Source organism: Salvelinus fontinalis, chromosome 8, assembly GCF_029448725.1.
Source record: "Salvelinus fontinalis isolate EN_2023a chromosome 8, ASM2944872v1, whole genome shotgun sequence".
NCBI classification, from domain to species: Eukaryota; Metazoa; Chordata; class Actinopteri; order Salmoniformes; family Salmonidae; genus Salvelinus; species Salvelinus fontinalis.
In genome coordinates, this window is record NC_074672.1 from 7709922 (window position 1) to 7737768 (window position 27847).

A 27847-nucleotide genomic window follows, 5' to 3' on the forward strand; every position below is an offset into this window, starting at 1 on the left:
GTGCATTATGACACTATGAATTGAAATAGATTTCACCTCATTCATATAGTTGGCAGACATTATAAAGGATTAAATATAGACCTCCACCGGCTGAAGGAGAAGAGGATGGTAAAATAAGGGCATGTTGCTAATATCATCTAGGTAGGTAGGTAGCTAGCTAGCGTCTTTGCAAAAAACTAGCCTAGTATTCATGGAACATTGTGAATATCTGACTGCTACTACGATAGTATTCTGTACAAGACACAAGACCAAATGCATAAATATGACAACAAATATGAGTTAAATAAAATATGGAACAGTAAATGAAAATGGGAGCGTGCAATTGGAATGCTGCCTGCAGGAATGTCCACCAGAGCTGTTGCCAGAAAATGGAATGTTAATTTCTCTACCATATGCCGCCTCCAACGTCATTTTAGAGAATTTGTCAGTACGTCCAACCGGCCTCACAACCACAGACCACATGTAACCACACCAGCCCAGGACCTCCACACCTGCTTCATCACCTGCGGGATCATCTAAGGGGGTGCTGAAGAGTATTTCTGTCAGTAATAAAGCCATTTTGTGTGGAAAAACTCATTCTGATTTGCTAGGCCTGGCTCCCCAGTGGGTGGGTGTATGCTCTCCTAGACCCACCCATGGCTGTGCCCCTGCCCAGTCATGTGAAATCCATAGATTATGGCCTAATTTATGTATTTAAATTGACTGATTTCCTTTTATGAACTGTAACTCGGTAAAATCTTTGAAAATGTTGCATGTTGCGTTTATATTTGTGTTCAGCATATATCAGTGCAAAGCAAATCCATAGATGAGAGAAAGCCCTGTGGCTTCAGACAATTGCATAACCCCATTCCCCAGCAGATTAACCTCTGTTGATAACCACACAGCCTGGTGACGTCAATGCTGCTGCAGCCATGGAAGCTCTGACTGAGATGCCTTTCGTTTCTGACTGATCACTCTCTCTCAATTCAATTCAATTCAAGGGGCTTTATTGGCATGGGAAACATATGTTAACATTGCCAAAGCAAGTGAAGTGGATAATATATATACATTACAAATCATTATGAATATATACAGTGTTGTAATGATGTGCAAATGGTTAAAGTACACGAGGGAAAATAAATAAACATAAATATAGGTTGTATTTACAATGGTAATGTTCTTCACTGGTTGCCCTTTTCTTGTGGAAACAGGTCACACATCTTGCTGCTGTGATGGCACACTGTGGTATTTCACCCAGTAGATATGGGAGTTTATCAAAATCAGGTTTGTTTTCGAATTCTTTATGGATCTGTGTAATTTAAGGGAAATACAGTATGTGTCTCTAATATGGTCTTAAATTTGGCAGGAGGTTAGGAAGTGCAGCTCAGTTTCCACCTCATTTTGTGGGCAGTGTGCACATAGCCTGTCTTCTCTTGAGAGCCAGGTCTGCCTACGGCGGCCTTTCTCAATAGCAAGGCTATGCTCACTGCGTCTGTACATAGTCAAAGCTTTCCTTAAGTTTAGGTCAGTCACAGTGGTCAGGTATTCTGCCACTGTGTACTCTCTGTTTTTTTGTTAATCCTTTCCAATGTGTCAAGTAATTAGCTTTTTGTTTTCTCATGATTTGGTTGAGTCTAATTGTGTTGCTGTCCTGGGGCTCTGTGGTGTCTGTTTGTGTTTGTGAACTCTCTCTCTCTCTCTTTCTCCATTTCTACAGTATCTTTCTCTCCCTGCCTCTCAATTCAATTCAAGGGGCTTTATTGGCATGGGAAACATATGTTAACATTGCCAAAGCAAGTAAAGTAGATAATATACAAAAGTGAAACAAACAATAAAAATGAACAGTAAACATTCAACTCTCTCATCCCTGTGTTGTTTTCTTGGCCTCTCTCTTGGTCTCTTCCCTCTCTCCCCTTTCTCTCTCTACATCTGTCTATCTTATTTTTTCTCCCTCTGTTTCTGTGCTTCTCTCCCTCTCTCTCTCTCTCTGCAACCTACAACGTGCGTTCATGCCATTGTTAGATGTAGTGGACAGCGGCAGGCAGAAGATTGAAATAGATTTGCCATTATCCTTGCATTGTTGCTATTAATAACTCTAAAGGGAGCTCGTGGAGGGCTATTTTCTTATCAAGACGTGTGTAATCATGCATTTCAATACGAAAATTGGCAGCGTTTAGGATACAGTTTGTTATTTCAACTAGTTACCTTCGCATGAACAGCACTGATATGATGTGAGGTCCCATAAGTAGGTCATGATTGAGATGATATAAAATTGTCTTTCATTTGCTTGCCCTCCCCTTTTGGTTTTAAAAGCTATATAATATTGAACTCGATTATATAATACAGGCAAATGTTTGATAGGCAATAGACTAGGCCTCTACACGCATGCACCAGACACAAGCGCACGCTCCTTCAGTCTGTTCTTCATTGTTCTGTTATTCCACCTGGAAGCGATCTGACATGAACCAAGTGGATATTATGGACACAGTATAATTTTTTTTTTTAAATACACACTTTAGTCTTTGTGTAAGCAACACCGACACGGAGTAGAATGAGTATCCCTGACTGTGGGTTTTGGAGGTGGTATTGTCTTTGGAGTTGAACATTGTTCTACAAACGCTCTCCCCAGTGCATGCTCTCCAACACGGACGCCGCGAAGCCCTAAAGGGAAGGCTTGCTTTATTTGACTTTCCCTTCTCATTCGACGCGAGCTTTCTAAGACTGCTATGACGTCTCGCAGGTAAGACCGGCTTTATCGAAACCAAAGGAACGAACCGGGAATAGTCCTTTCACCCATTATAACAGCGTATCACGACTTATTCTGGGATATGCTGTGTTGGACTTGCAGGTTGACGTTTTGACCCATTAAAACGCACAAAGCCCACAATGGTTGCTTCAGTTTGTGGTATTGTTTTTGTCGGCATCTTGTATTTGGTATGACACAAGTTATTGACTGTAAGTTCAGAGTTACAATAACTTTGTCATAGACAGTTAGGTTATAGGCTAGTTTACGCTTGTAAGGCTATGGGACATGGCACAACTCCTGTGCCGTTGAATATAGATTGATATAAAGCGACAACTGTTCATTTGAGAACCATGATGGTCTTATTTTCTATATCACACTAGTTCTCTCTCTCTCTGCTGTGCAAGAAACCAGCAGGAGTTGAGCTATGATATCAAGGTCCACGGTGTGGCTTTTGCAGAATGCAAGCTCTGTATTTGTAGTTGGAATGCAACATACTTGTTCAAATGTAGGTTGAATTGAGCTGGCTATTTGTTCTATTTAGAAACAGGATAGGATTGGCCACAAATGAATGACACTTTGGTTTGGTTACATCTGAAATACGTGTTGCATTTTTACCTCAATGTGGCGAAAACCTGTTAGAACAAACATTTGAATGATTTGTAAACCTAAAAGAAGTAACCACTATTAACTATTTGGGAGGTTACTGTAGACTAGCATACATTACTGTCTTGGTCGACACGTGGTTGTTTTACAAAGTATTTCTCTATGATGTTTGAGAAACTGAATTAATTAGTCTTCACATTTAGATGTGATATTATTGTTGAACCATTAGAGCACAGCATACTATTTGGAATTTTACAGATAGGCCTTGATTTAAATTAGGATGTTTGGTATGTTTGTTCAGTGAGGTATTTAATTCACTGACTTTTTGTAATCTGAACAGGACTGGTCAATATTACACATGTACAATTAAGTTATCAACTGAAGTGTGTCCCCCTCATATCAGTAGGAAATAAGATCGTTTTCACCCAGTAAATAAGTAATTTTCAAATGTAGCCTAGTGTCAGTCTCATAAAACAATAGTAAAATAATCAGAATGGGGTTTAGGTAGGCCTATGCTATCCATGACTTGTTTTAGGCAGGCATAACCGCCACAAAAAATTGTAGCTCAACCGTAAATTGTTCAATTACAACTGCAGTTTGTAATTGAGTTCAGAAAAGGCTATTGATTGCCATTTCAATCAATACATGTATTTTTATGTACTAGTTCAAACCACCATACATATTATGCTTTTCTGGTAAGTGTGTAAGTGTAATCCTACCTTTCCAGCTGTATACTGTAGTTATGTAAACACTTTTTTGACATGTAGTCTAAAGGTGGGCAGCTGCAAGTACCTGCAAGTGGGGATAAGCCTACAGTACACAAAACAACATCAAAATTGACCGTGTCAGCAATCTAAGAGTTGACAGTGTGCACAGACACCCCTATATGAGTACGCTCTAAATGAGAGCGATGCATCACATCAAAGTTTCCAAACGGGATTGCCACTGTAGAAGCAAAGCTGTGCGAACTAATTCATGGATGTTAGATAACAACAATGTCATTTAGCAAAAATGCGGTCCAAAGACATTTATTTCTGTTTCTTGAGAACAAAGGGGTGTGATTCATCCATGTGGTAGTTTGGCAAACATAACAGCTTTTTAAACAGCTTTCATTAATACTGCCTGGATCTGGCGTTAGTCTCTGTGCATCACAACGGACATGTTGTGAAATAAACATCTTGGCTCGTTCCCCGAGAACTTTCTAACATGTCTTTTTAGGTTCTCAGTGAGTTTGTGTCGAGCCTTTACTATGGACAAATGATAGCCTACACGTAGTTTCATGCTTGGGAGACATTATGATAATATGACGTTGGTAGGCGAAACAGTAGTAGTATTGAATTGGAGTTTGTTGATTATAGGGTTGTCACGATACCAGTATCACAATACTATGAAACTTGTATTTTCCATGGCAACGAAAGGAAAACATAAAGCAGTCCAATTGCTTTAGTCCTTAATAGCTTGGCAAATAAGAAAATGTGACAATCAATCAATTAAGTGTGCTCCATGTTTTGTTTTAATGCCATGATATTTCTGAGTATCACAATGCTGGTATCGTGACAACCTAGTTGGTTAGTGGGTGTTTGTTTCCATCCTTTGTCATCTGTTCTGTTTAGTCTGTGGTTCAGTACTTCCTGCTCCTGTGAGCCACAGGGGAACAGTTTCTGACACATTCATCTGAACAATAGTCTGGGTGCCATCTTGGAAAGACCGTCTGCTTCTGAACTTACCATTTAGCAGTCGTACATTTGAGTCCGTCAGTTTTTACTTCAGATCAACCAATAAGTAATAGTTAGTGTGTTTTGCCTTTTATCGTCAAATGCAAAGTACTTCATAGCTATTAGTGACAGTTCAATGAAGGGCGTCGTTATGAGTAAGGCGCATGCAAAACTTTCTAACATCGGTGCTGTACATAATGCTGCTCCGGAGTGATTTATTCTCTGCACCAAAATTCACAAGATTTCGACAACCGCGTGTTCTTCTTTAACACATTACTGGAGGTTGGCTTGGACATTGCCACAATAACACTGTAATAAGCTTGACATGATGCCTATCACAATGGAGTTGCATGTGTCATACCAACTTTACATTGTTAGCTAAAGCAGGAGTTCTCATAACCTGTAATGTTTTGCCGGTCCATCCTGGTGAAGTTCAAATACAACGGTTCCAAGTTTTCCCAGCATTGGAAATCTCTTTTGGCTCTTTTGTTTGTGGAACGAGCCTCGTCTTTCACTGAAAATGATTGAAACTGTGGAAAACAGTGAGTCATACGGGGTCGATAAGCACTCAGGAAAACAACAGGCCAATGTGGAGATATAAGATAGCCCATCCAAAATTTCCAGGAATTCACAATAAGAGCTGTTATAGCCATACTATAATTACCAATGCAATCAAATCCTTTCATCTTCCCTCCAGCTGTGTTTGATTTAGGTTATCCCATTTTGATATCATTTCCAGCACCTGTTTGATGCATAACCACAGCACTCTCAAATGTATCCGCCAGTTTGTAATTTTGTTGGTTGGTGTGCTCTAGGATATTTTGGGATTTATGACATATGTTTCTTCTGTTATTTGTAGCTGTATGATTCATAAACTAAGGCTATTTTTTTTTTTTCTTGGACTTTCCACATGGGTGTGTGTGGAGATAAAGGCAACACGTTCAGATCAAAGTTACTGCTACTGGCTAATGAATAACTCCATTTAAAGGGGTAGCTCACAAGCTTGAAGTATGAAAATGTCTGATAAACTTTGATTTCGGTTAACTATCCCTTTAAATGTGCACATTTCTGGCTCTATAATTTTTCACCAATTTAAACTACCATAACATGCATTTTAGCTACCAGTTGCTAAAGTCACATTTTGAAGAGGATATACAAGCTTTATCAGTTTTTCATACCTGCTTTCTTCTAAATTATGATTGATCAACATCTTGCTTCAAAAATATTGCATTGATAATGCTAATTGTTCTTATGTTATCCAAGGTTCGGGAAGTTAGGTTTTTCCATCATCAAATGAATCAAGACAGTGCAACACTCTCAAAATGGGTTAAATATCACAGACAATGTTTAATGGTCAGGTTATATTAAACCGCCAATGCTACACTCCTTGTCTGGCCACAGTTGAACCTGTAGCTCCATGTAACCAGAGTAGCACGGCTTGCTCTCTCTTCAAACGGTGTGCATAGCCTGTGCTCATGCAATTTAAATGGATTGCCCATTAAGTCTAAAAGCCCTCTTACTCAGATGTTCAATATCATTGCACACAAAAAGGCAGAATAGTTAGCCATCCCCTCAAAACAGAGGGGGCTAGTCCATATGCATACCTTCATATACGCATTTCATGTGCAACTTGAAAGCGCTAAGTTAGCTGCTAACCGCTAGCTGACTACACAGTGATGTGGGGCATCTAGCCGCTGAGGGTGGGTTTGCACTGCAGGTAAATACCGCAGGATCATCAGCTGTTCAAAAAATACCAGTAACATGACCAAAATCCACACCCCGGGGCTTGTCTGTGACCGATATAGCCCTAACGGAGCTTTAATGCAGCGTTGGGGGCACTAAGTATATCACCTTTTTGTCACCAGGCCTAGCCAGTGCTTTAAATAGCCCAGGCTGTACTGATCTTGAGACATTATGTAAGAGGATAGAGAGCCGGTGTGCTGTATGCAAATGGGGCCTCTGTTTCCCCTGTCTGTCTGTGCAAGCTAGCACGGTGCTCTGTGCTGTGTTCGCCCGCTGAGCCATGGCTTTTTGACTGTGTTGCTCTTCCTTCCATCTGTCGCTCTACAGTTTGCTCTCACCCTCTCTGTATGTTTCTATGTCTTATACCAGTCTCTCATTGACAGTTTCGCATCAGGCACATTGAGAAACACTGGTTCTGGCGCAGTGACTCTGGATTTTGTGCTCAAAACTATTCTCTCTCTCTCGCTCTCTCTTTCGGCCAGTGCTCCATGCCTGATTCGGGGAATTGAAGGGCCTGGTATTTGTCAAAGGAAATTCTTGGAAAGCCCTGCGTCACCCCTGCGGTCGTGTTCTGTGAGGATATAAAGAGAGATGAGGATGATATTTGTAGCACGAGGACACCACAGAAAGGGCCTACTTCAGGTACTTGTCGAATTCATAGTACAGTAAGTCAAGTGGTCTTAATATGTTAAATATGTTCATAAACAAAATGACAAACAAGGGTCTCCATTTTGGTGGGGCACATCTGCTCAAGCTGATCTATTTGCAAAAGGGATTTCTCAGTGAGAGATGTGGCTACCATGGACACTACCAGTTAATCATTAAACTCTGCACAAAGAAAAAGAGAAAAGGCAAACACATTGGCCCCAGACTTACGCAATAACCAGACAATTCAAAGTTTGACAAAAAAATCCCATTCTGGTGTCCATTCTTACCACATCACATTGATGTATTGTTTTTTAACTGAATACCATAGTAACACTTTACCTAAAATATCCAGGTATAATTCCTTGTAACTTGTTATAAGCATGAATGAGCATTTCCAATGTCTTAGAACAATGCTTATAATATATTATGTCTCTCCATGCGCCAATGAAAGGCCATAGAGGAGCCTGCAGGCTTCATGTCTTGTCACGTTCGTTGTAAGGAGGAGACCAAGGCACAGTGCGATATGCATACATTCTTCTTTTAATGAAGAAAAAACACTAAACAAAGTAACAAAGTAACAAAATGAACGTGAAGCTATATAAAAACGAGTGCTGACAGGCAACTACACACAGACAAGAACCCACAAAACCAAAAGGGAAAATGGCAACCTAAATATGATCCCCAATCAGAGACAACGATAAACAGCTGCCTCTGATTGGGAACCAATTCAGGCCACCATAGACCTACAATATGCCTAGACTTACAAACACCCCTAGACATACAAAAACCCTAGACAATACAAAAACAAGCATACCCACCCACGTCACACCCTGACCTGACCAAAATAATAAAGAAAACATAGATAACTAAGGTCAGGGCGTGACATGTCTTGAGGGTGTACTTGTTAACCATTAGCGTCTTCATGGCAGATTGAATAGGACCCCTGGGACTGGATCAGGCATAAGCAGGAAGCTTACGAGGGGAAACTCTTAATAAGGTGGCCTGGCCTCATGGTTTCACATCTGGGCACATGCTGCTAGTGACATGAGCTTTCTGGGATAAAGTCTGCTAGTTTCTTCACTTCAGTGTGACTTATATACTTAATGTACAGTATCTTCTTTACATTTGGACAAGTCATAGCTGAGCATTGAACGCTGAGGGTATCTTTATGTTAGAATTTAAAACGTTTGGTTTTGTCCTGGTCATGTTTGTCTTTGCTCATCCACCATGTCTTGGTTGACATGCAGTAGCAATTGCTTATTCCTTTCAAACTTATATAGTCACGTATCTTGCGACGCTGAAAGAGAATGCAAAAGAGAGTACAATCATTGGCGTGTCTAATTTCAGGCATTAATCATGTACCTGATCTGATTCTTTTCGAGATCATTTTGAAATAGTTTCCATTTGTTTCACTGTTCCCTATTTCAGATATCATTTTTGTGATGAAATTGCATTTAATACTGTGTTGCAATGTAATACTTTTTTCCCCCATCAGCATCATTCGGAAATGCCGGAACTAAGGTGTTGGACCTAACTCATCTAGGCCAGCTACTATCGGCTACTATATCCAATAGTACTTTATGTACAACATTATCTCCCACATAACAGCAACATAAACTCCAATATGCTACTAGAGAACATACAGAGAGACCTAGCATAGTTTTCTATGTTGTACATCCTTACTAGGCTCGGTGGTCAGTAATGTCCTACTGCGCATGTAGACTGGGCCTTTCTGTCAGCCTTGCTTTGGGACCTGGCAACCACTCTCCTTCAAGGAAGGAAGGCAAATCTAATCAAATCTAATTTTATTTGTCACATACACATGGTTAGCAGATGTTAATGCGAGTGTAGCGAAATGCTTGTGCTTCTAGTTCCGACAATGCAGTAATAACCAACGAGTAATCTAACCTAACAATTCCACAAGTACTACCTTATACACACAAGTGTAAAGGGATAAAGAATATGTACATAAAGATATAGTAGGAGTTGGAGTCTTTGGTTGCCATGTCGACGGTGCCGCATCATGTAAGTCCCGAGGGACAGCCTGATAGCCGCTCCGAAGCCGATAGGAGCGCCTGTCTCGTGCTATCAGGGCCGCTCGCACTCATCCAAATCCCAGATTAAAACGCCCCCGCCTCTCTCGCTCCAACCCACAGCGGCAGCACTCCTACAAGTCCCTGCCCTTCCCCCTCGTTCCTCCCTCCCTCCCTTCACCTCCTTGTGTAACCGTGTAGGGGCTGGATTACTAAACTCTGGGGGAACTGAACCAGGGGGCTCTGACCAGCTCCAATCAGAATGGTGAGGTAGGGGAAAAAACCTTCCTGGGATTAAAATGTATTTTTTTTCACCCACATGCATTGGGTCTTACCAGTAAATTGCTGTTGTTGTGTTTCTCGTGCAACGCACTAGGTCAAGTTAGTCTCACACTTCAATGGTTGATAGTTCATGACTTTGTGTGCATTTTGGAGGATCTGGCTGGAGTGGACTGGGTAGTGCTGGGTGGGTGTGCTTGTGGGCGGACATTTGGTGTTAGGGATTCTTGAGGGGATTGACCCTGCTGAACTGCCAAGTGTGTGGGGACAGACCTGGGCAGTGTGATCCCTCCCAGGCCAGGGAGAGAGAGAGAAAGAGGGGGAAGGATTATGTGCAGTAATTGGTGAGCAGTGCTATTTGTTCCATTGATGGGGGTCAGGGGTCGAACAGGGGGTGACCTCCTGTCTGATCATCATTAGCAGGCAGGCAGGTGTGTGTCTGTGTGTGCACGTGTGTGCGTGCGTGCATTTGTTTGTTAGTGTGTGTTTAGTGTTGAGGTGAGGGTTGCAGACTAGACAGACTAGAACCAATAACAGAAAGTGATACTGACCGCTCTCTGTTGTCCTTTGACCTGCATTCGGCACAACGGTATTTTGCCTGTGTTTAAGTGTCGGGCACTTTGTCGGGTGTTTGTTCCAATTTCAAAGCAAACAAAACAAAGCTCTTTGAACATTGTTGCATGTGTAGTGCTAATATATGATTCACTAAAACTGTTGTATAAGCTGTGCATAAAAGATGCAAGTAATTTTGTTTGCTGGTTGTTATTATAGAACAATGGTGAACAGTTTCAAAGACTGAATGGTCTGAGTGGGCTGCCATTGTTTCATCAGATGACATGAGTAAAATCAGTGCTGGTGTGGCTTAAAAAACAGCTTGTCTGAGATTACAATAGTAACACATGGCATTCTTTTCCGATTGGTAGAGAAATGTTTTTCCACGGCCCGTGAAAACAACAGTATTAAATCTAATCTGCACCCCAGTCAACAACCCAAGGTCTACAGTAGTCTACGGGACCCCGGTCAACACACCAATAAAACCCATGAGACTGTGTATTCAAGATGGCAGCACCACAGAATGCCATATATGTCCATTGCTCATAACCATAGCGCAAGTAACAGCTGGTGGCAGCGGTGGCGTTTGGAGGATATACAGTGAGCTCCAAAAGTAATGGGACAGTGGCAATTGTTTTGTTGCACTTTGGATATTAAATGATACAATGACTGAGGTTAAGGTGCAGACTGTCAGCTTTAATTTGAGGATGTTCTCATCCATATCGGGTAAACCTATTAGAAATTACAGCACTTTTTGTACATAGTCCCCCCATTTTAGGGGACCAAAATTATTGGGACAAATTCACTTATGTGTATTAAAGTAGTAAAAAGTTAAGTATTTGGTCCCATATTCATAGCACACAATGACTACATTAAGCTTGTGACAAATTTGTTGGACGCATTTGCTGTTTGTTTTGGCTGTGGTTCAGATTATTTTGTGCCCAATAGAAATGAATGGTAAATAATGTATTGTGTCATTGTCACAAGTCGGTGCCTCTCCTTGTTCGGGTGGCGTTCGGCGGTCGGCGTCACCGGTCTTCTAGCCATCGCCGATCCACTTTTAATTTTCCATTTGTTTTGTCTTGTTTTCCCACACACCTGGTTTTCATTTCCCTCATTAATTGTTGTGTATTTAACCCTCTTTTCCCCCCATGTCTTTGTGTGGAATTGTTTGTTGTAAGTGCTTGTGCACATGTTTACTGGTGCGCGTCGGGTTTTGTACCCATGTTGGTTATTTCTGTATGCCGTTGGTTTTGCAATTACACTGCTCCGGCTATTACCTAGTTCTGCTCTCCTGCGTCTGACTTCCTTGCCACCAGTTACGCACCCCTTACAGTCATTTTGGAGTCACTTTTATTGTAAATAAGAATATAATATGTTCCTAAACACTTTTACATTAATGTGGATGCTACCATGATTACGAAAAATCCTGAATGAATAGTAAATAACGATGAGTGAGAAAGTTAGACGCACAAGAAGAATTTTGTCCACAAATGTACCCACATTTCTATTATACCGTACCAGTCAAAAGTTTGCACACACCTACTCATTCAAGGTTTTTCTTTATTTTTTCTATTTTCTACATTGTAGAATAACATCAAGACATCACAACTATGAAATAACACACATGGACTCATGTAGTAACCAAAAAAGTGTTAAACAAATATTTTAAACAAATATATATTTTATATTCTTCAAAGTAGCCACCCTTTGCCTTGATGACAACTTTGCACACTCTTGGCATTCGCTCAACCAGCTTCATGAGGTAGTCACCTGGAATGCATCTCAATTAACAGGTGTGCTTTGTTAATTTGTGGAATTTCTTCTTAATGCGTTTGGGCCAATGGGTTGTGTTGTGACAAGGTAGGGATAGTATACAGATGATAGCCCTATTTGGTAAAAGACCAAGTCCATATTATGGCATATTATTAACAGCTCAAATAAGCAAAGAGAAATGACAGTCCATCATTACTTTAAGATTGCCCACCCTAGTCACACCCTGACCTAACCAAATAGAGAATTAAAAGGATCTCTAAGGTCAGGGCGTGACACTCCTGTTAATATTTAGGATGTGTGTAAAAGCTCCTGTTATTATTTAGGATGTGTGTAAAAACTCTGTGTAAGCTATCGGCATTTAAGTAATTTTTCAGTAACAATTGCTTGTTTTTCATTTCGTTAAATTGAAAAACAAGCTCTTATACTATGCTACGCTTACCCTAATATAATGAAAGCTGGTTCAACAGCAATGCATCTGGTGTCTTTCTTATCCTGGCCATGAATTAGCCAAGGAGTCAATCCATATCAATTAATCAATCAAATGTATTTATAAAGCCCTTCTTACATCAGCTGATGTCACAAAGTGCTGTACAGAAACCCAGCCTAAAACCCCAAACAGCAAGAAATGCAGGTGTAGAAGCACGGTGGCTATGAAAAACTCCCTAGAAAGGCCAGAACCTAGGAAGAAACCTAAAGAGGAACCAGGCGCTGAGGGGTGGCCAGTTCTCTTCTGACTGTGCCGGGTGGAGATTATAACAGAACATGGCCAAGATGTTCATAGATGACCAGCAGGGTCAAATAATAATAATCACAGTGGTTGTAGAGGGTGCAACAGGTCAGCACCTCAGGAGTAAATGTCAGTTGGCTTTTCATAGACGATCATTCAGAGTATCTCTATCGCTCTTGCTGTCTCTAGATAGTTGAAAACAGCAGGTCTGGGACAGGTCAGGGTTCCATAGCCATAGGCAGAACAGTTGAAACTGGAGCAGCAACACGACCAGGTGGACTGGGGACAGCAAGGAGTCATCAGACCAGGTAGTCCTGAAGCATGGTCCAAGGGCTCAGGTCCTCCAAGAGAAAGAAAGAAAGAGAGATAGAGAAAAAGTGAATTAGAGAGAGCATACTTAAATTCACACAGGACACCGGATAAGACAGGAGAAATACTCCAGATATAACAGTCTGTCAACAATCCAAACATATTGAGCAAACACTGCATGTATTTTTTTTACTGTTGCTATCACTTGGGGGTTGATGACAATACAAAACAAAGACCGTCAATAACCAATTGAACTTGAGACAAACGTATGCAGTATTAAGCCATGAAACTCCTTGATTGGCCAGTGAGTGGCCAAGCCCTCGTCACACCTACGACTTGTTTATTTATCAAAACCCAGCCCATTCACACTACCACCAGCTATTGTACTCATAATAATGGCTGTGAAAATAACCTAAATATTTGTGACACACCGCTGGTCCTATGGCGCTACCGCCAACTCTTAGATTTACCATGGCGTTAGGTTTGTTAAAGTAGAGCCCAATGTATTGTACTGGTGGCAGCTGTGTAGATGTAATTCCTCTTATCTCCTGACGGACTGTTTTTGAATCAGGTGGATCCTGCAGTGACCCCTATTCTACAATACATCAGGCGTGTTTCTGGATCTCTACACATGCAAAAAAAATCTACTTTGGCAAATGTTCCTTTCATTGCTGTATATCCCAGTCTATTGTTAATGACAGAGCATGGGCCTTTGATGATGCAGAGCCTTGTTCAATTCCCTCCCTGTCATGTATTTGTGTCTAATCCCTTGTTGAATGCCAGTTGTAATCTGTTACAATTTGCTGCTGCTGTTTGAAAAGTTCCTCGGTAATCTCCTGAGCTTGGAATGAGAAATAAGCCTGGTACCCGGCTGGATAAGGGGGTCAGGTGCAATCTGGGCCAGTGTCGCTCCCCAGATGTCTGAGGCTTTGCGTGGCTTTGGCCCTGTCTGTTCCCTCTTCCATCAGCTCCACTACTGTCTACTGTTGTCTTCTCTTGCTCTCTCTCTCTTTCTCTGTTTCTCCCTCTCTCTCACGTCAATCTGCTTTGTGAATGACGAGCCGCCACTATAGCCTGATTCATCCTGATCTGAGTGTCATTGCACCGGAGGTCCGGAGCGAAGGCACAGGACAACGTCCCGCCATTCCAAGGACTTAGTTTACTCTGTTGACATTGTCGGGGACTTTATCAATTTAGATGTTTGCCCAGCAGTTGAGCTCAAGCTCCCCAAGAGTCCGGTTAAATTGGATCCACAGTTTTGCCATCAAACAGAAATATGAAAGGATGTGCGTTTCACGGCTGCTTGAAGACTGTACGAAAGTTTCACAAGGCTTGTAAGTAGATCTAATGTTAACATGCCTGTTGATCTCCTTAGTTTATTAATAGTAATTTTAAGATGGAAAAAAAACATGCTATTTTTTTCTGTCACTGGTCATCTGTTTTTCTCCTAAATATAAACATGAGCAGCTCCCACCCAGCCCAGTCTAAGATCTTCTCTGTCCTGGTACCCCAATGGTGGAATCAGCTTCACCCTGAAACTAGGACAGCAGAGTCCCTGCCCATCTACCCCAAAACATTTGAAACCCCTCATCGTATATAATCCCACAGCAACCCCTCACCCCTTCCCTTGCCTTTTGTGAACTAGCACTTGACTTTTTTCTCCTCTGTCAGCACTGACTGCTGATACCTAGTAAAAATATACTGTAAGTCTCTCTGGATAAGAGTGTCTGCTAAATGACTAAAATGTACATGAAAATACCCAAATACTCACTTTTGTGCCTTGGCATAGAGGCCTGATCTGGCAAAGATTGTGTGTGTGGAGTTGAATAAAATGATATCTTATTGTTGCATTTACTGCATTTATCGCTGTCCATGATTCTTTGTGAAGCCTGGGGGAGGCGATATTTACCTGTGGAAATGCATGTGCTATGTGACTCACTGATTCTATCAATGTCAGTGTCAAAAAGTATCATTTTGTGTCCCAATTTTTTTTAAACTTGTTTTTGGCAAAAAGTAAACATCCAGCCTCTGTATTTCCCATGCCCCCCCTATTTACATGAAATGGTTCGGTCCTGCCCCCAAACCAGGCGCGAATGGTACTTGAATTGCAAGTGAGGAGTGCCGGTGGAGCATCATGTCCTAAAGAAATTTCAGACCACAGCCGGCTGTGGTCTGAAATTCCTAAAGAAAAAGCTAGCTTCCTAAAGAAAAAGCTAGCTTCCAAAAACGAAAAGAAAGAAAAGAAAGACAGGAGAGAGAAAAGAAAGGGTGACAATATGTCACCCAATTTTAAACAAAGTAAGGTGGGTGTAGTCCGTGAGTGGAGGAAATGAACCTGTTAGCTTAGTCCATAGTGAAATAGGCTACTTTTGCTCCCCTAAAAAATTTTACATTGAATTTTTGGTGAAGATATTTCGCTCCCTTTTAGCCGACATTTAATCAATGCAGGCAAACTTTTAGCAAACCAATATTAAATCAGTTGTCCCTGCTCCTGCCTGGTGCCAGGCCCAACAGATGCAGCTTCAGGCTCAGCCCTGTCTCCCCATACCCCTGAACCAGCCCTACTCCCAACTGAAGAAGAAGATGAGCAGCATTGTGTTGAATGACATGTCAGTTTGGCATAATTGCAGGTACTGCAATGCATTGAGGACAGGAATGTGATTCTCCAGTCAGGACAAATCTCACTTGACGCAGAGGCAGCCAATATCAGAGCCTTGAAGGAAGAGATGCAGGCTCTTAGAGATGGATGAGAGTCTCTCCTGTCTGAGGCAACACTGATTGCTACGCAAATGGATGTTGCACCTCAATTTAGCAAGGAACACAGCCACCAGAGGAATAGGAAGAGATTCAATGATGAGACCTCTCAAGAGGAGACGGCTCAGGACAGTAGGGCAACAGTGTTTTGGAACACAGTGTTTTTTACTGCTATGGACAACATCCTAAGTGACTTGAACACTGGGTTCCACACAACTGCAAAAATTGTAGAATAATTTTCTGCTGTTCTGAAAGTTGGGCAGGTTAGTGCGGATAAAGTCCCTTCGTGTGCCAACCACTGATCATGAAGTATTCCAGAGATCTTACACTTGAGTTTCATAATGAAGTAAGACACCTGAACACTGTATATGCTGCCACTTTCCCTCCTAACTTGTCCCCTCTTGGTCACCTGAATGCAACTTGTAAGATGCAGCTGCAAAGCATTTTTGGAGAAGTGTGCATTGCTTTACGTATATTTTGCACACTGCCTGTGACTGTTGCTGGTGGCGAGAGAGCTTTCAGTAAGCTAAAACTGATAAACTATTTGAGATCCACTATGTCCCAGGACAGGCTTTGCAGTCTTGCCATGCTGTGCATTGAAAGTCAGTTCGCTAGAAAGCTGGACTTCAAAGACTTGATCAGTGACTTTGCTAGCAAGAAGGCTCGGCGCTGGGCTCTTGGTGAGTAAGACTGAGCAAGGGCCAGTGATAACTGTTAAATGGCATGGCTATGGATATTGGATCACTACACACATGATGCCCACAGGCTGAGAACAAGACTGAGAACAGACTGAGAACAAGATCTAACCACTTGTGGAAAGGGACCCTGCGAATCGAATAGGTCATAGATTAGACCCAGAGTACTTCAGCATATTAACCTCATAATTATGAAAAATATATACGTTATGGTGAGGAAAAAAAGAATTCTATGTTGGCTTTTTATACATAACCACAAAACTTGTTTTTGTTGGAAGTTCTCAGACCTCTATTGATATCACGAGGAGTCATAATCCCCCATATTTATTTATTATTTTATTTTTTATGAAAGAATAGTTAAGATATATGGAGAGAGGGAGATAGCGATAGAAGGGCACATACCAGAGCCATCATTTGCAATTATGCTTGTGGTGTATTTCTGTACATTTTCTTGTTGGACAATGTAGCATCCAAATGTGTAATTGTTGATGGTGAACAATATGGTTATCCAAATGTGAGCTGGGTGGAGTACATTTTTTTACTCTCTGTTTGGTTATATAACACAGGAAGTAAGCATTTGCCAGTTATCTTAAGTTCTGTGAACGTTGGTGTCCTGAGTGGTATACTACGAAGTAAACGAGATCAACTCAGGCTTTTATAAAGCCAGGTCAGCTTCACATTGCAGATCAGGCTTCAACTGTACTATGATGGTGGATACTGCTCGTCCGCCTGCCCCCAACTCTAGTAGGCTTGTAACTGCGCGTGCATGTTGCACATGGCTAGTCGAATGCCAGACTCTTCATTGAGACAATGCTGAAACATCAATCCATGGCCGAGTCAGTGCCACATTTTCATTTGTGCTGAAATCAAAATGAAAAAAAAGTTGTTGCAAATTCAGCCGGCTGTGGTCTGAAATAGACTTTTAGAAGTGCTCATGACTTACCATTTATGCCGTCTTTGGTGTGCTTATCAATGCACAAGCACCTTTTTCCCACTCCTATCGCTCCTTCTATCTGTGGAACAGCTTGTTGCGTTGTGGCCATAGGCATACAATCCATCGAGTTTTGGAACCTCTAACCCTGGCAATGTGACTGTTGAACTCATGGGTACACTAGCCATGGCTGCCAGTCTTATAGGAGATATCCCTATTTTTCTCTCACATCGTGGAAGCTTGGCTTATTACAACACCAGTAAGGCTATTTTCAAACAAACAACTCCAACAACTGCAAGGAGATGCCTACAGACAGAGAGAGGAAGTGTTGCGGTCAGGGACATTTACATTTACGTCATTTAGCAGACGCTCTTATCCAGAGCGACTTACAAATTGGTGCATTCACCTTATGATATCCAGTGGAACAACCACTTTACAATAGTGCATCTAAATCATCTCTCCAGCACTCCATCATTCAGGCCTTTATGGTAGAGTGGCCAGACGGAAGCCACTCCTCAGTAAAAGGCACATGACAGCCCGCTTGCCATTTGCCAAAAGGCACCTAAAGACTCTCAGACCATGAGAAACAAGATTCTCTGGTCTGATGAAACCAAGATTGAACTCTGTGGCCTGAATGCCAATCATCACATCTGGAGGAAACCTGGCACCATCCCTATGGTGAAGCATGGTGGTGGCAGCATCATGCTGTGGGGATGTTTTTCAGCGGCAGGGACTGCGAGACTAGTTAGGATCGAGGGAAAGATGAACGGATCAAAGTACAGAGAGATCCTTGATGAAAACCTGCTCCAGAGCGCTCAGGACCTCAGACTGGGGCAAAGGTTCAACTTCCAACAGGACAATGAACCTAAGCACACAGCCAAGACAATGTAGGAGTGGCTTCGGGACAAGTCTCTGAATGTCCTTGAGTGGCCCAACCAGAGCCTGGACTTGAAACCGATCGAACATCTCTGGAGAGACCTGAAAATAGCTGTGTTGCAATGTTTCCCATCCAACCTGACAGAGCTTGAGAGGATCTGCAGAGAAGAATGGGAGAAACTCCCCAAATATAGGTGTGCCAAGCTTGTATCGTTATACCAAAGAAGGCTGTAATCGCTGCCAAAGGTGCTTCAACAAAGTAACGTAACAAAATGTGGAAAAAGTCAAGGGACTTTTTCCACATTTTCACTTTTTCCACTTTTTCAAGGGACCAGACCTCTGTGTAAGCCAGCTGCCACATTTCACCGATTACTGCCTAGACAACGGATATTTACGTTTGCGCAGGCGGTATAGTGTTGCCATATTAGCAGTGGCTGATGCAGCAGAGGCTGGAGATGACGCCCGAGGAGTACCGGCATGCTGCCTGCACACAGTTTGTGATGTGGCAGCATGGTGCCCTTGGTGCAGGAAACCCGAGTTGTCATGCCCAGTTGCTGTGTTTGGAGAATCAGGGACACGTTCCCTGATCCCCATTCACAGTACACTGGGTTCCACCCTGGGCGCTAGGATTCTCAAAGCGTTTGGCATGATGACATACTAGCGTTATGCCCAAAGAGTGTCCGTTGCCAGACACTTATTGGCATGACATTAGTATGGCATCATGTCACTTGCTGTGAACAGAACACAACCTCTCCCTCAGTTTGCATTCTCCACACACAGACACCTGCCAGGTGCGTCTTCAGGACATCAAGGACCTTCTTACTGGGGACACCATGTCATATCAAAGATTCTAAAGTTTATTTATCACCAAAAGTGTCATCACTGCACTTTCTCCCGGCACAACAAAGTTTAAATGGGAAAATGTCCAGAGGAGTTTAACTGGGATATAAAAACACATAACTACCCAAGACAAATGAACTCAAAGACATATTTAAAGTGGTAATCAGCTAGTCGTCCATGACCCCAGGCTCCCCCCCGCTTCTTGTGTTGTGAGAGAGTGGGAGAGTGCATAGATGCGAGAGAGAGAGCTCTTGTGCATGAGGGAGCGTGAGAGAGCTAGAATGTAAACAGCAGAGTAGTCAGCTGCTAGCTAAGATAAACAGGTGTGGTAGCAGGTAGAGTTGCAAAGGGTTGGAAACTTTCCAGCAAAGTTCTAGAATTTTTACAGAAAAGGTTCCATGTTAAGAATTTTGCTTAAATTCATCAAAAAGGTTAGCTTATAACAGTGAACCTTTTTTTGTGGGATACACAAGGCAATTCTAGGTCTTGTGGCATATTTTGGTTAAACTATCTCCAATTCAATGGAATTGCAACCCTCTGCATGCACAGTGCACTCTTCCATCACATGTATGGCAGATTCTCAAGATTTTGCACACCAGTGAGATGCTAGAGAGCCCACACTACTACACTGTCTGAGCCAAGGACTACATTCTTTCTGTTAAGTTTTGATTACAATACTGGGTGGGGTGAATATATTTAATATGACACGCAGTGGCTTGCGAAAGAATTCACCCCCCTTCACATTTTTCCTATTTTGTTGCCTTACAACCTGGAATTAAAATGGATTTTTGGAGGGTTTGTATCATTTGATTTACGCAACATGCCTACCACTTTGAAGATTTTTATTGTGAATCAAACAAGAATTAAGACAAAAAACTGAAAACTTCAGCGTGCATAAACTATTCAACCCCCCAAAGCCAATACTTTGTAGAGCCACCTTTTGCAGCAATTATAGCTGCAAGTCTCTTGGGGTATGTCTCTGTAAAGCTTGGCATATCTAGCCGCTGGGATTTTTGCCCATTATTCAGGGCAAAACTGCTCCAGCTCCTTCAAGTTGGATGGGTTCCGCTGGTGTACAGCAATCTTTAAGTCATACCACAGATTCTTAACCTGTCTAGGATCAGCGTGGCGCTAGCGGCACACCCCCCCCCCCCCCACTGAAAAACCAGTGCCGCGAAATTCAAAAAAAATATTTTTTTAAAATATTTAACTTTCACACATTAAAGTCCAATACAGCTAATGAAAGACACAGATCTTGTGAATCCAGTCAACATTTCCGATTTTTAAAATGTTTTACAGGGAAGACACAATATGTAAAGATGTACATCTATTACCTAAAAACACATTAGCATAATCCACCATCTTTTATTTGTCCACCAACACCAGTAGCCATCACCAATTCGGCTAAACTAAGATATTTATAGCCCCTAACCAACAAAAAAACTCATTAGATGACAGTCTGATAACATATTTATGGTATGGGATAGGTTTTGTTAGAAAAAAGTGCATATTTCAGGTAGACTTCATAGTTTACAATTGCACCCACCATCACAAATGGACTAGAATAATTACAATGAGCAACGTGTTTACCTAACTACTAATCATCAAACATTTCGTAAAAATACACAGCATACACGAATCGAAAGACACAGATCCTGTGAATACAGACAATATTTCAGATTTTCTAAGTGTCTTACAGCGAAAACACAATAAATCGTTATATTAGCTTAGCACATAGCAATTAGCAGCCCAGCATTGATTCTAGCCAAAGTGAGCGATAAAAGTCAACATCGCCAAAAGATATTAATTTTTTCACTAACCTTCTCAGAATTCTTCCGATGACACTCCTGTAACATCACATTACAACATGCATATACAGTTTGATCGAAAATGTTTATATTTAGCCACCAAAATCATGGTTAGACAATGTGAAATGTAGACAAGCTGGTAAAGAAAATGTCCTTGCGCCACTTAGACAGTGATCTACTCTTATACATAAATACTCATAAACGTGACTAAAAAATACAGGGTGGACAGGGATTGATAGACAATTTAATTCTTAATACAATTGCGTTATTACATTTTTTAATTTATCCTTACTTTTCAATACAGTTTGCGCCAAGCGAAGCTACGTCAAAAAACATGGCGTCCTAAGCCACTAAAATGTTTCGACAGAAACACGATTTATCATAATAAAAATGTCCTACCTTGAGCTGTTCTTCCATCAGTATCTTGGGCAAAGGATCCTTTCTTGGGAGAAATCGTCTTTTGGTGGAAAGCTGTCCTCTTGCCATGTGGAAATGTCAACTGCGTTCGGGATGAACTGAAAAGCGTGCCCAACTTTTCACATCGTTGCAAAAATAAATGTCCCAAAATCGCACTAAACGGATATAAATTGCTATAAAACGCTTTAAATTAACTACCTTATGATGTTTTTAACTCCTATAACGAGTGAAAAGATGACCGGAGAAATATAACAGGCTAAACTAACGCTTGGAACAGGTGCGCGCCGGTGTCCTCTAGGCTCATGACGCAGCTCCCAAAGAATGACTAGCTTCAGGGTTTTTTCATTTGTAGGGCCTGTGAACGCGCAATCGACCCCGTTGGAATCGTCATCACGTAAAGGCATCCAGGGGAAGACGTAAGAAGTGTCCGTATAGTCATAGCAACGACAGTGCCCCTTTAACTGACTTCAGAAGAGTGGCCAACATTTCTCAAATCTGACTCCATGTCAGGGAAATTGCTGTAGAATGGGCTCTGTTCCACTTAGAGACAAAATTTCAACTCCTATAGAAACTATAGACTGTTTTCTATCCAATAATAATAATAATATGCATATTGTACGATCAAGGATTTTGTGGGAAGCCGTTTAAAAAATTAGCCAAATTAGCATAAATAGTCTAAACAGCGCCCCCATCCCCAACAGGTTAATTGGATTGAGGTCTGGGCATTGACTAGGCCATTCCAAGACATGTAAATGTTTCCCCTAAAACCACTCGAGTGTTGCTTTAGCAGTATGCTTAGAGTCATTGTCCTGCTGGAAGGTGAACCTCCGTCCCAGTCTCAAATCTCTCGAAGACTGAAACAGATTTCCCTCAAGAATTTCCCTGTATTTAGCGCCATCCATCATTCCTTCAATTCTGACCAGTTTCCCAGTCCCTGCCGATGAAAATATCCCCACAGCATGATGCTGCCACCACCATGCTTCACTGTAGGGATGGTGCAACAAAAACAACAATTTAATACATTTTAGAATAAGGCTGTACCGTAACAAAATGTGGAAAACATCAATACTTTCCAAATTTACTGTATAATGGTCAATTATAAATACAAACAACAAAAGTAAATACACTAGCACATCACAAATATTAAGAACAATCTTCCACACTATTCATTCGGTAATTGACCTCATCATCATTTACTTCTATGGTCTCTTCGGAGATGCTCATATTCATCAGGATAAATAGAAGTGATAGAACATAACAAAAATGTAAATTCACTGAATAAGATCTGTACAACATTGCAATACACAATAGGGTGATAATGTCTGGGAATAGTTAACGGAAAAAACCTTGTTGCCTGTTTTCGCCATTTGTTGCCTCCATGGTGCTCCCATCTAGTTCAACAACTCCAGGCTCCTTCAGAAACTCATCCCCCTTTAGAAAAAGACAGCTGGTTATACTCCAAGCATATAGTATCTTCATTACTGGCAAACATTTTGAATAGTAGAGAGGGAGACATGACAGTGCCAGATAGATAAACCTACACACAGGCCACTCAAAGAAGGCAGGCTCAAAGAGAGGTAAACCTACACACAGGCCACTCAAAGAAGGCAGGCTCAAAGAGAGGTAAACCTACACACAGGCCACTCAAAGAAGGCAGGCTCAAAGAGAGGTAAACCTACACACAGGCCACTCAAAGAAGGCAGGCTCAAAGAGAGGTAAACCTACACACAGGCCACTCAAAGAAGGCAGGCTCAAAGAGAGATACACCTACACACAGGCCACTCAAAGAAGGCAGGCTCAAAGAGAGGTAAACCTACACACAGGCCACTCAAAGAAGGCAGGCTCAAAGAGAGATACACCTACACACAGGCCACTCAAAGAAGGCAGGCTCAAAGAGAGGTAAACCTATACACAGGCCACTCAAAGAAGGCAGGCTCAAAGAGGGGTAAACCTACACACAGGCCACTCAAAGAAGGCAGGCTCAAAGAGAGGTAAACCTACACACAGGCCACTCAAAGAAGGCAGGCTCATAGAGAGGTAAACCTACACACAGGCCACTCAAAGAAGGCAGGCTCAAAGAGAGATACACCTACACACAGGCCACTCAAAGAAGGCAGGCTCAAAGAGAGGTAAACCTACACACAGGCCACTCAAAGAAGGCAGGCTCAAAGAGAGGTAAACCTACACACAGGCCACTCAAAGAAGGCAGGCTCAAAGAGAGATACACCTACACACAGGCCACTCAAATAAGGCAGGCTCAAAGAGGGGTAAACCTACACACAGGCCACTCAAAGAAGGCAGGCTCAAAGAGAGGTAAACCTACACACAGGCCACTCAAAGAAGGCAGGCACAAAGAGAGGTACACAGAAACCATAAATGATGTACACAAAGTTCACACTGCCCATAATTGAAAGGAATAGGAAAAAGGTACCTAGCTATTCTCTTATTGAAATGAAGCATGTGTTCTTAGCTATCTGACAGTGTGGTGCTGGATGCCACTCCAATGCTTGATGGGGGGGGGGGGGGGGGGGGTGGGGGGGGGTACTGTCACGCCCTGACCATAGTAAGCTGTTTATTCTCTGTGTTGGTTGGGGCGTGATAGTGGTGGGTCATCTATGTGTTTTGTATGTCTATAGTGGCCTGATATGGTTCCCAATCAGAGGCAGCTGTTTATCGTCTCTGATTGGGGATCATATTTAGGTAGCCATTTCCCCTTTGGTTATTCGTGGGATCTTGTCTACAGTTAGTTGCCTGTGTGCACACCAGTAGCTGCACGTTTCAGCTGTGCTTTATTGTCTTCGTTTGGTTGCGTATATTTTGCACGGCGAAGCTTTTCGTTCGCTGTGTTGTTTATTGTTTGTTTTTTTGCTGGTTCACATTTATATGAAGTATGATGAACCCAAATCACGCTGTGCCTTGGTCTACCCTTAACGACGAACGTGAGAGCAACCAGTGCTGGGCTGGACCCTTACAAAAAAATCGACATAATGCTCTTTTAACTTGAATGGTAACTGCCCTCTATGGGTTAAATGCCTATGGTTGGTTGCGGCTGTCAGTTTGCATTTTGCCAGTTTCAAAATACAATTGTGTGAAAAATGTACAATTTGGAAAACAAATGCTGTCATCACTAATTGTGTAATACGTATTTTAACAAATGTTCACAAACATTTGATTAATAAAATATTGAATCAGTCATCTTCCTCAAATGACACAATTAACAAGGGCATGACAATCTTTGCAAGAGGAAGCGAGTCTGATTTTATTGGTCCTTAACCCACATCTCAAGACACTTAATTCAAGATAAATGGAGTTAACCTGCCCCAGAGCAGGCTAAAAGGTGAGCCACATTCGTTGACCAAAGTGACTTAGCTAACTACTCAAACCTCATTTGTAGTTTTGGCCTCTGCTCTCCAGTGTGTTTCTTACTAGTGTCACCATACTGAATCTTTTACTGGGAAATAATGATTGATGAGTGAGTTTAAAGGTATGTTTATCAATCAACTCCTGGAGGGGGCCTCTGTTACTTTTTAGCCCTGCAGTAACACACCTGATTCTACTGGTTGATCATTCGAATCGGCTACATTGAGAAACACTGTTTCTGGCGCAGTGACTCTGGATTTGGTGTTTGTGCTCAACTATTCTCTCTCTCTGTTCTACCAGGTGGTTCCACCCCAACATCACCGGCATCGAGGCAGAGCAGCTCCTCTTGACCCGGGGGGTCCATGGCAGTTTCCTAGCCCGGCCGAGCAAGAGCAACCCGGGAGATTTTACTCTCTCTATCAGGTAGGGGCCTCCATGTTCCCAGCTAACAAATGTTGGTTCCAATAACAATCTGGTTAAGTTATTTGTCAAATAACCAAAGGAGAACATTTTAGGTAATGTTACGTGAATGTTCTGTGTTAGCATGGTTCTCTGCTAGTGCTTTAGCCCACCGCTTTAGCCTAGCTCTTTATCCTAGCGTTAGCGGCTCATGCTCCACAACATTACCCCTGGTGTAAAGTAAATAATTCCGAGCAAATTGTCTCGTGAGTCAAGCCTCAAGAAATGGGAAATGATCGCTTCCCAGTAAGCAAGCTAGCGAGAGAGCAAAAGCCTTGCCTTTGGGTGAACAGTCACAGCTTGTGGGAGTTCAAGCTTGAAATATGCCTAGTTTGTTATTCTCCCACGTTTCTACGAAGTGGAAAATGTTTGTTTCCCTCCTCGGTTGAAAAGAAAGCGAGAACTGGTCGTAAGTAGCCTTTCACAAGAATTCACTTACGCCACTGACCCCATGTATGAAATCATCAGGTCTAACCCTGTCCCATGACATTACATTTCACTGAATTAGGAACAGGGAGCTCTGTAGTTGGAGAGCTGAATACAAAAGAGTTTCTCTGGTAAACAGCAGGCCTCTGTGATTTCCTGTAGCGCCAGGATAGAAAGGGCCTCTGCGTTGGCAACGGAAGCTTTTAAGAGGCTTATCAGTCAGACGAGCTCATGGCAAAGGTCCAGCATCGTCCTTTAGCTCGCTCTCTTTAGCAGAGGTTGGCTTGAGTAGCGAGGGAGAGAGGAGTGTGTGTGTGTGTGAGAGAGAGGGGGGAGTGTATGTAGGGTAGAGGGAAAGGGGGATACTTAGTCAGTTGTATAAATGAATGCATTCAACTGAAATGTGTCTTCTGCATTTAACCCAACCCTTCTGAAACAGAGAGGTGCGGAGGGCTGCCTTAATCGACATCCACGCCTTCGGCGCCCGGGGAACAGTGGGTTAACTGTCTTGCTCAGGGGCAGAAGACAGATTTTTTACCTTCTCAGCTCGGGGATTCGATCTAGCAACCTTTCAGTTACTGGCCCAACGCTCTCACCAGAGAGGGGTGAGAAAGAATGAAGGTTGTTAGGCTGGTAACAGCAGTGAGTGTGGCAGCCAGGCCAGGCCAGTCCAGGCAGTAGCTCTTAATAACGTTAAGGCCGGGGGCCCATGTCGAGGTCTGACCCTGCATGCCCCTGGTGTTATGTGGCTTTGTGGTGACTGAGGGCTGCCTAACTGCCTGTGTGTGTGTTTGCGTTCACCAGGCTAAATGACATGTATTTGTTGTTGTTCAGACCACAGGCCCTGTGGCTAGACTCTAGCGCAGGCTAACAGCACCCCTCCCTCACCCCCACTCCACCACCTTCCTGTGGGCTGTGTGATTTATGCCCCCCCATGGTACGGTGAGGTTAGTTTGGACTAGCTTGGTGGGGGAAAGGGGGAAATAGTTAGAATAGTGCTATCTAGAGCATTGGCAGCTTTATTTTGTGTCTGCACTGTTTTGCTGTTGAAAGTCGGCTACGTACCAACATGAATGCAACAGAGTTTATTTCTGTGCTTACGGTGAGAAATACAAAAAGCTTATTCAGCTTTCATGAGCCGATGAGAGTTATGCTTTACATTTACTCACTTACACTTTTCTTTGCGACTATTCAGCTATGTCTTGCCTATTCACTAAGGGCCCAATTCCGACCCGAGTTCAGCGTGCGTAAATGGAACGTAATGAAATGTTTATGCATTTTTCTCTGAGTATTCTGACCTTGAACTTAAGCAATGGAAAAGCGTGCTATTCACCTGATATTCATTTTGGGTGGCGATCGAATAAATGAAGGTGTGGCGGAATTGGACCCTAAGCTTGCCAGGGTCCAGTGTGACCAAGCTAACTGTCTCTTACTTGTATGCTCACACATACTCCCACATCACAGACACTCTCTAGCATTCTCTCACACACACTCATTTCACACACAGTCTCTCAATCGTATATACTCACAATCTCATATCTCTCTCACACACACACACACACACACACACACACACACACACACACACACACACACACACACACACACACACACACACACACACACACACACACACACACACACACACACACACACACACACTCATATAAACTCACATGCACTCTCTCACACACACTCAACGAGAGAGTGATTACCAAGTCATTAGTGTTTCTTCTTACCAGCATGTTATTAGGAGGGTCCAGCTTGACTCTCCTTTTAATGGACGCCCTGGTACTCCAATGGGCTGTTATCTCATTCTCCCTGCTTTTCCCTTTGCTTATCTCTCCCTTTCCTGGCCTGGGCAGGGGGCTGGGTGGCAGGGGAAGGATGGGGGTGATGGTGGAGGGGGAGGTGTTAAACATTTTCTGCTATGATAACTAGTATCAAGAATGGTCCACCACCTAAAGGACATCCAGCCAACTTGACAGAAGGAGTGCATGCAAATCAATGTTAGGAAGGTGTTCCTAAGGTTTAGTATACTCTGTGTATATAATTCTCAGATCAAAAGAAATGCCTTTGTTTTGCATTGTTTTCTTTCAGTAAAAAATGTTTTGGGAACATAGGCCACAACTTTTGTTCTTGTGGTGTATGTTCTAGTATCATGTTGTGTT

General features: G+C 42.4%; 1 protein-coding gene across 2 annotated transcripts in view; it reads left to right on the forward strand.

The window, feature by feature from the left end:
* Positions 1 to 2337: 2337 nt before the first annotated feature.
* LOC129860452 (tyrosine-protein phosphatase non-receptor type 11-like) overlaps positions 2338 to 27847 on the forward strand; it is a 67387-nt gene continuing 41877 nt past the window's right edge. For both annotated transcript variants that reach the window (XM_055930843.1, XM_055930844.1), the window contains exons 1-2: positions 2338 to 2719; positions 25092 to 25214. In XM_055930843.1, the coding sequence (XP_055786818.1) occupies positions 2706 to 2719; positions 25092 to 25214 (137 nt within the window). In that variant the 5' untranslated portion in view covers positions 2338 to 2705. The remainder of the gene's footprint in view (positions 2720 to 25091; positions 25215 to 27847) is intronic.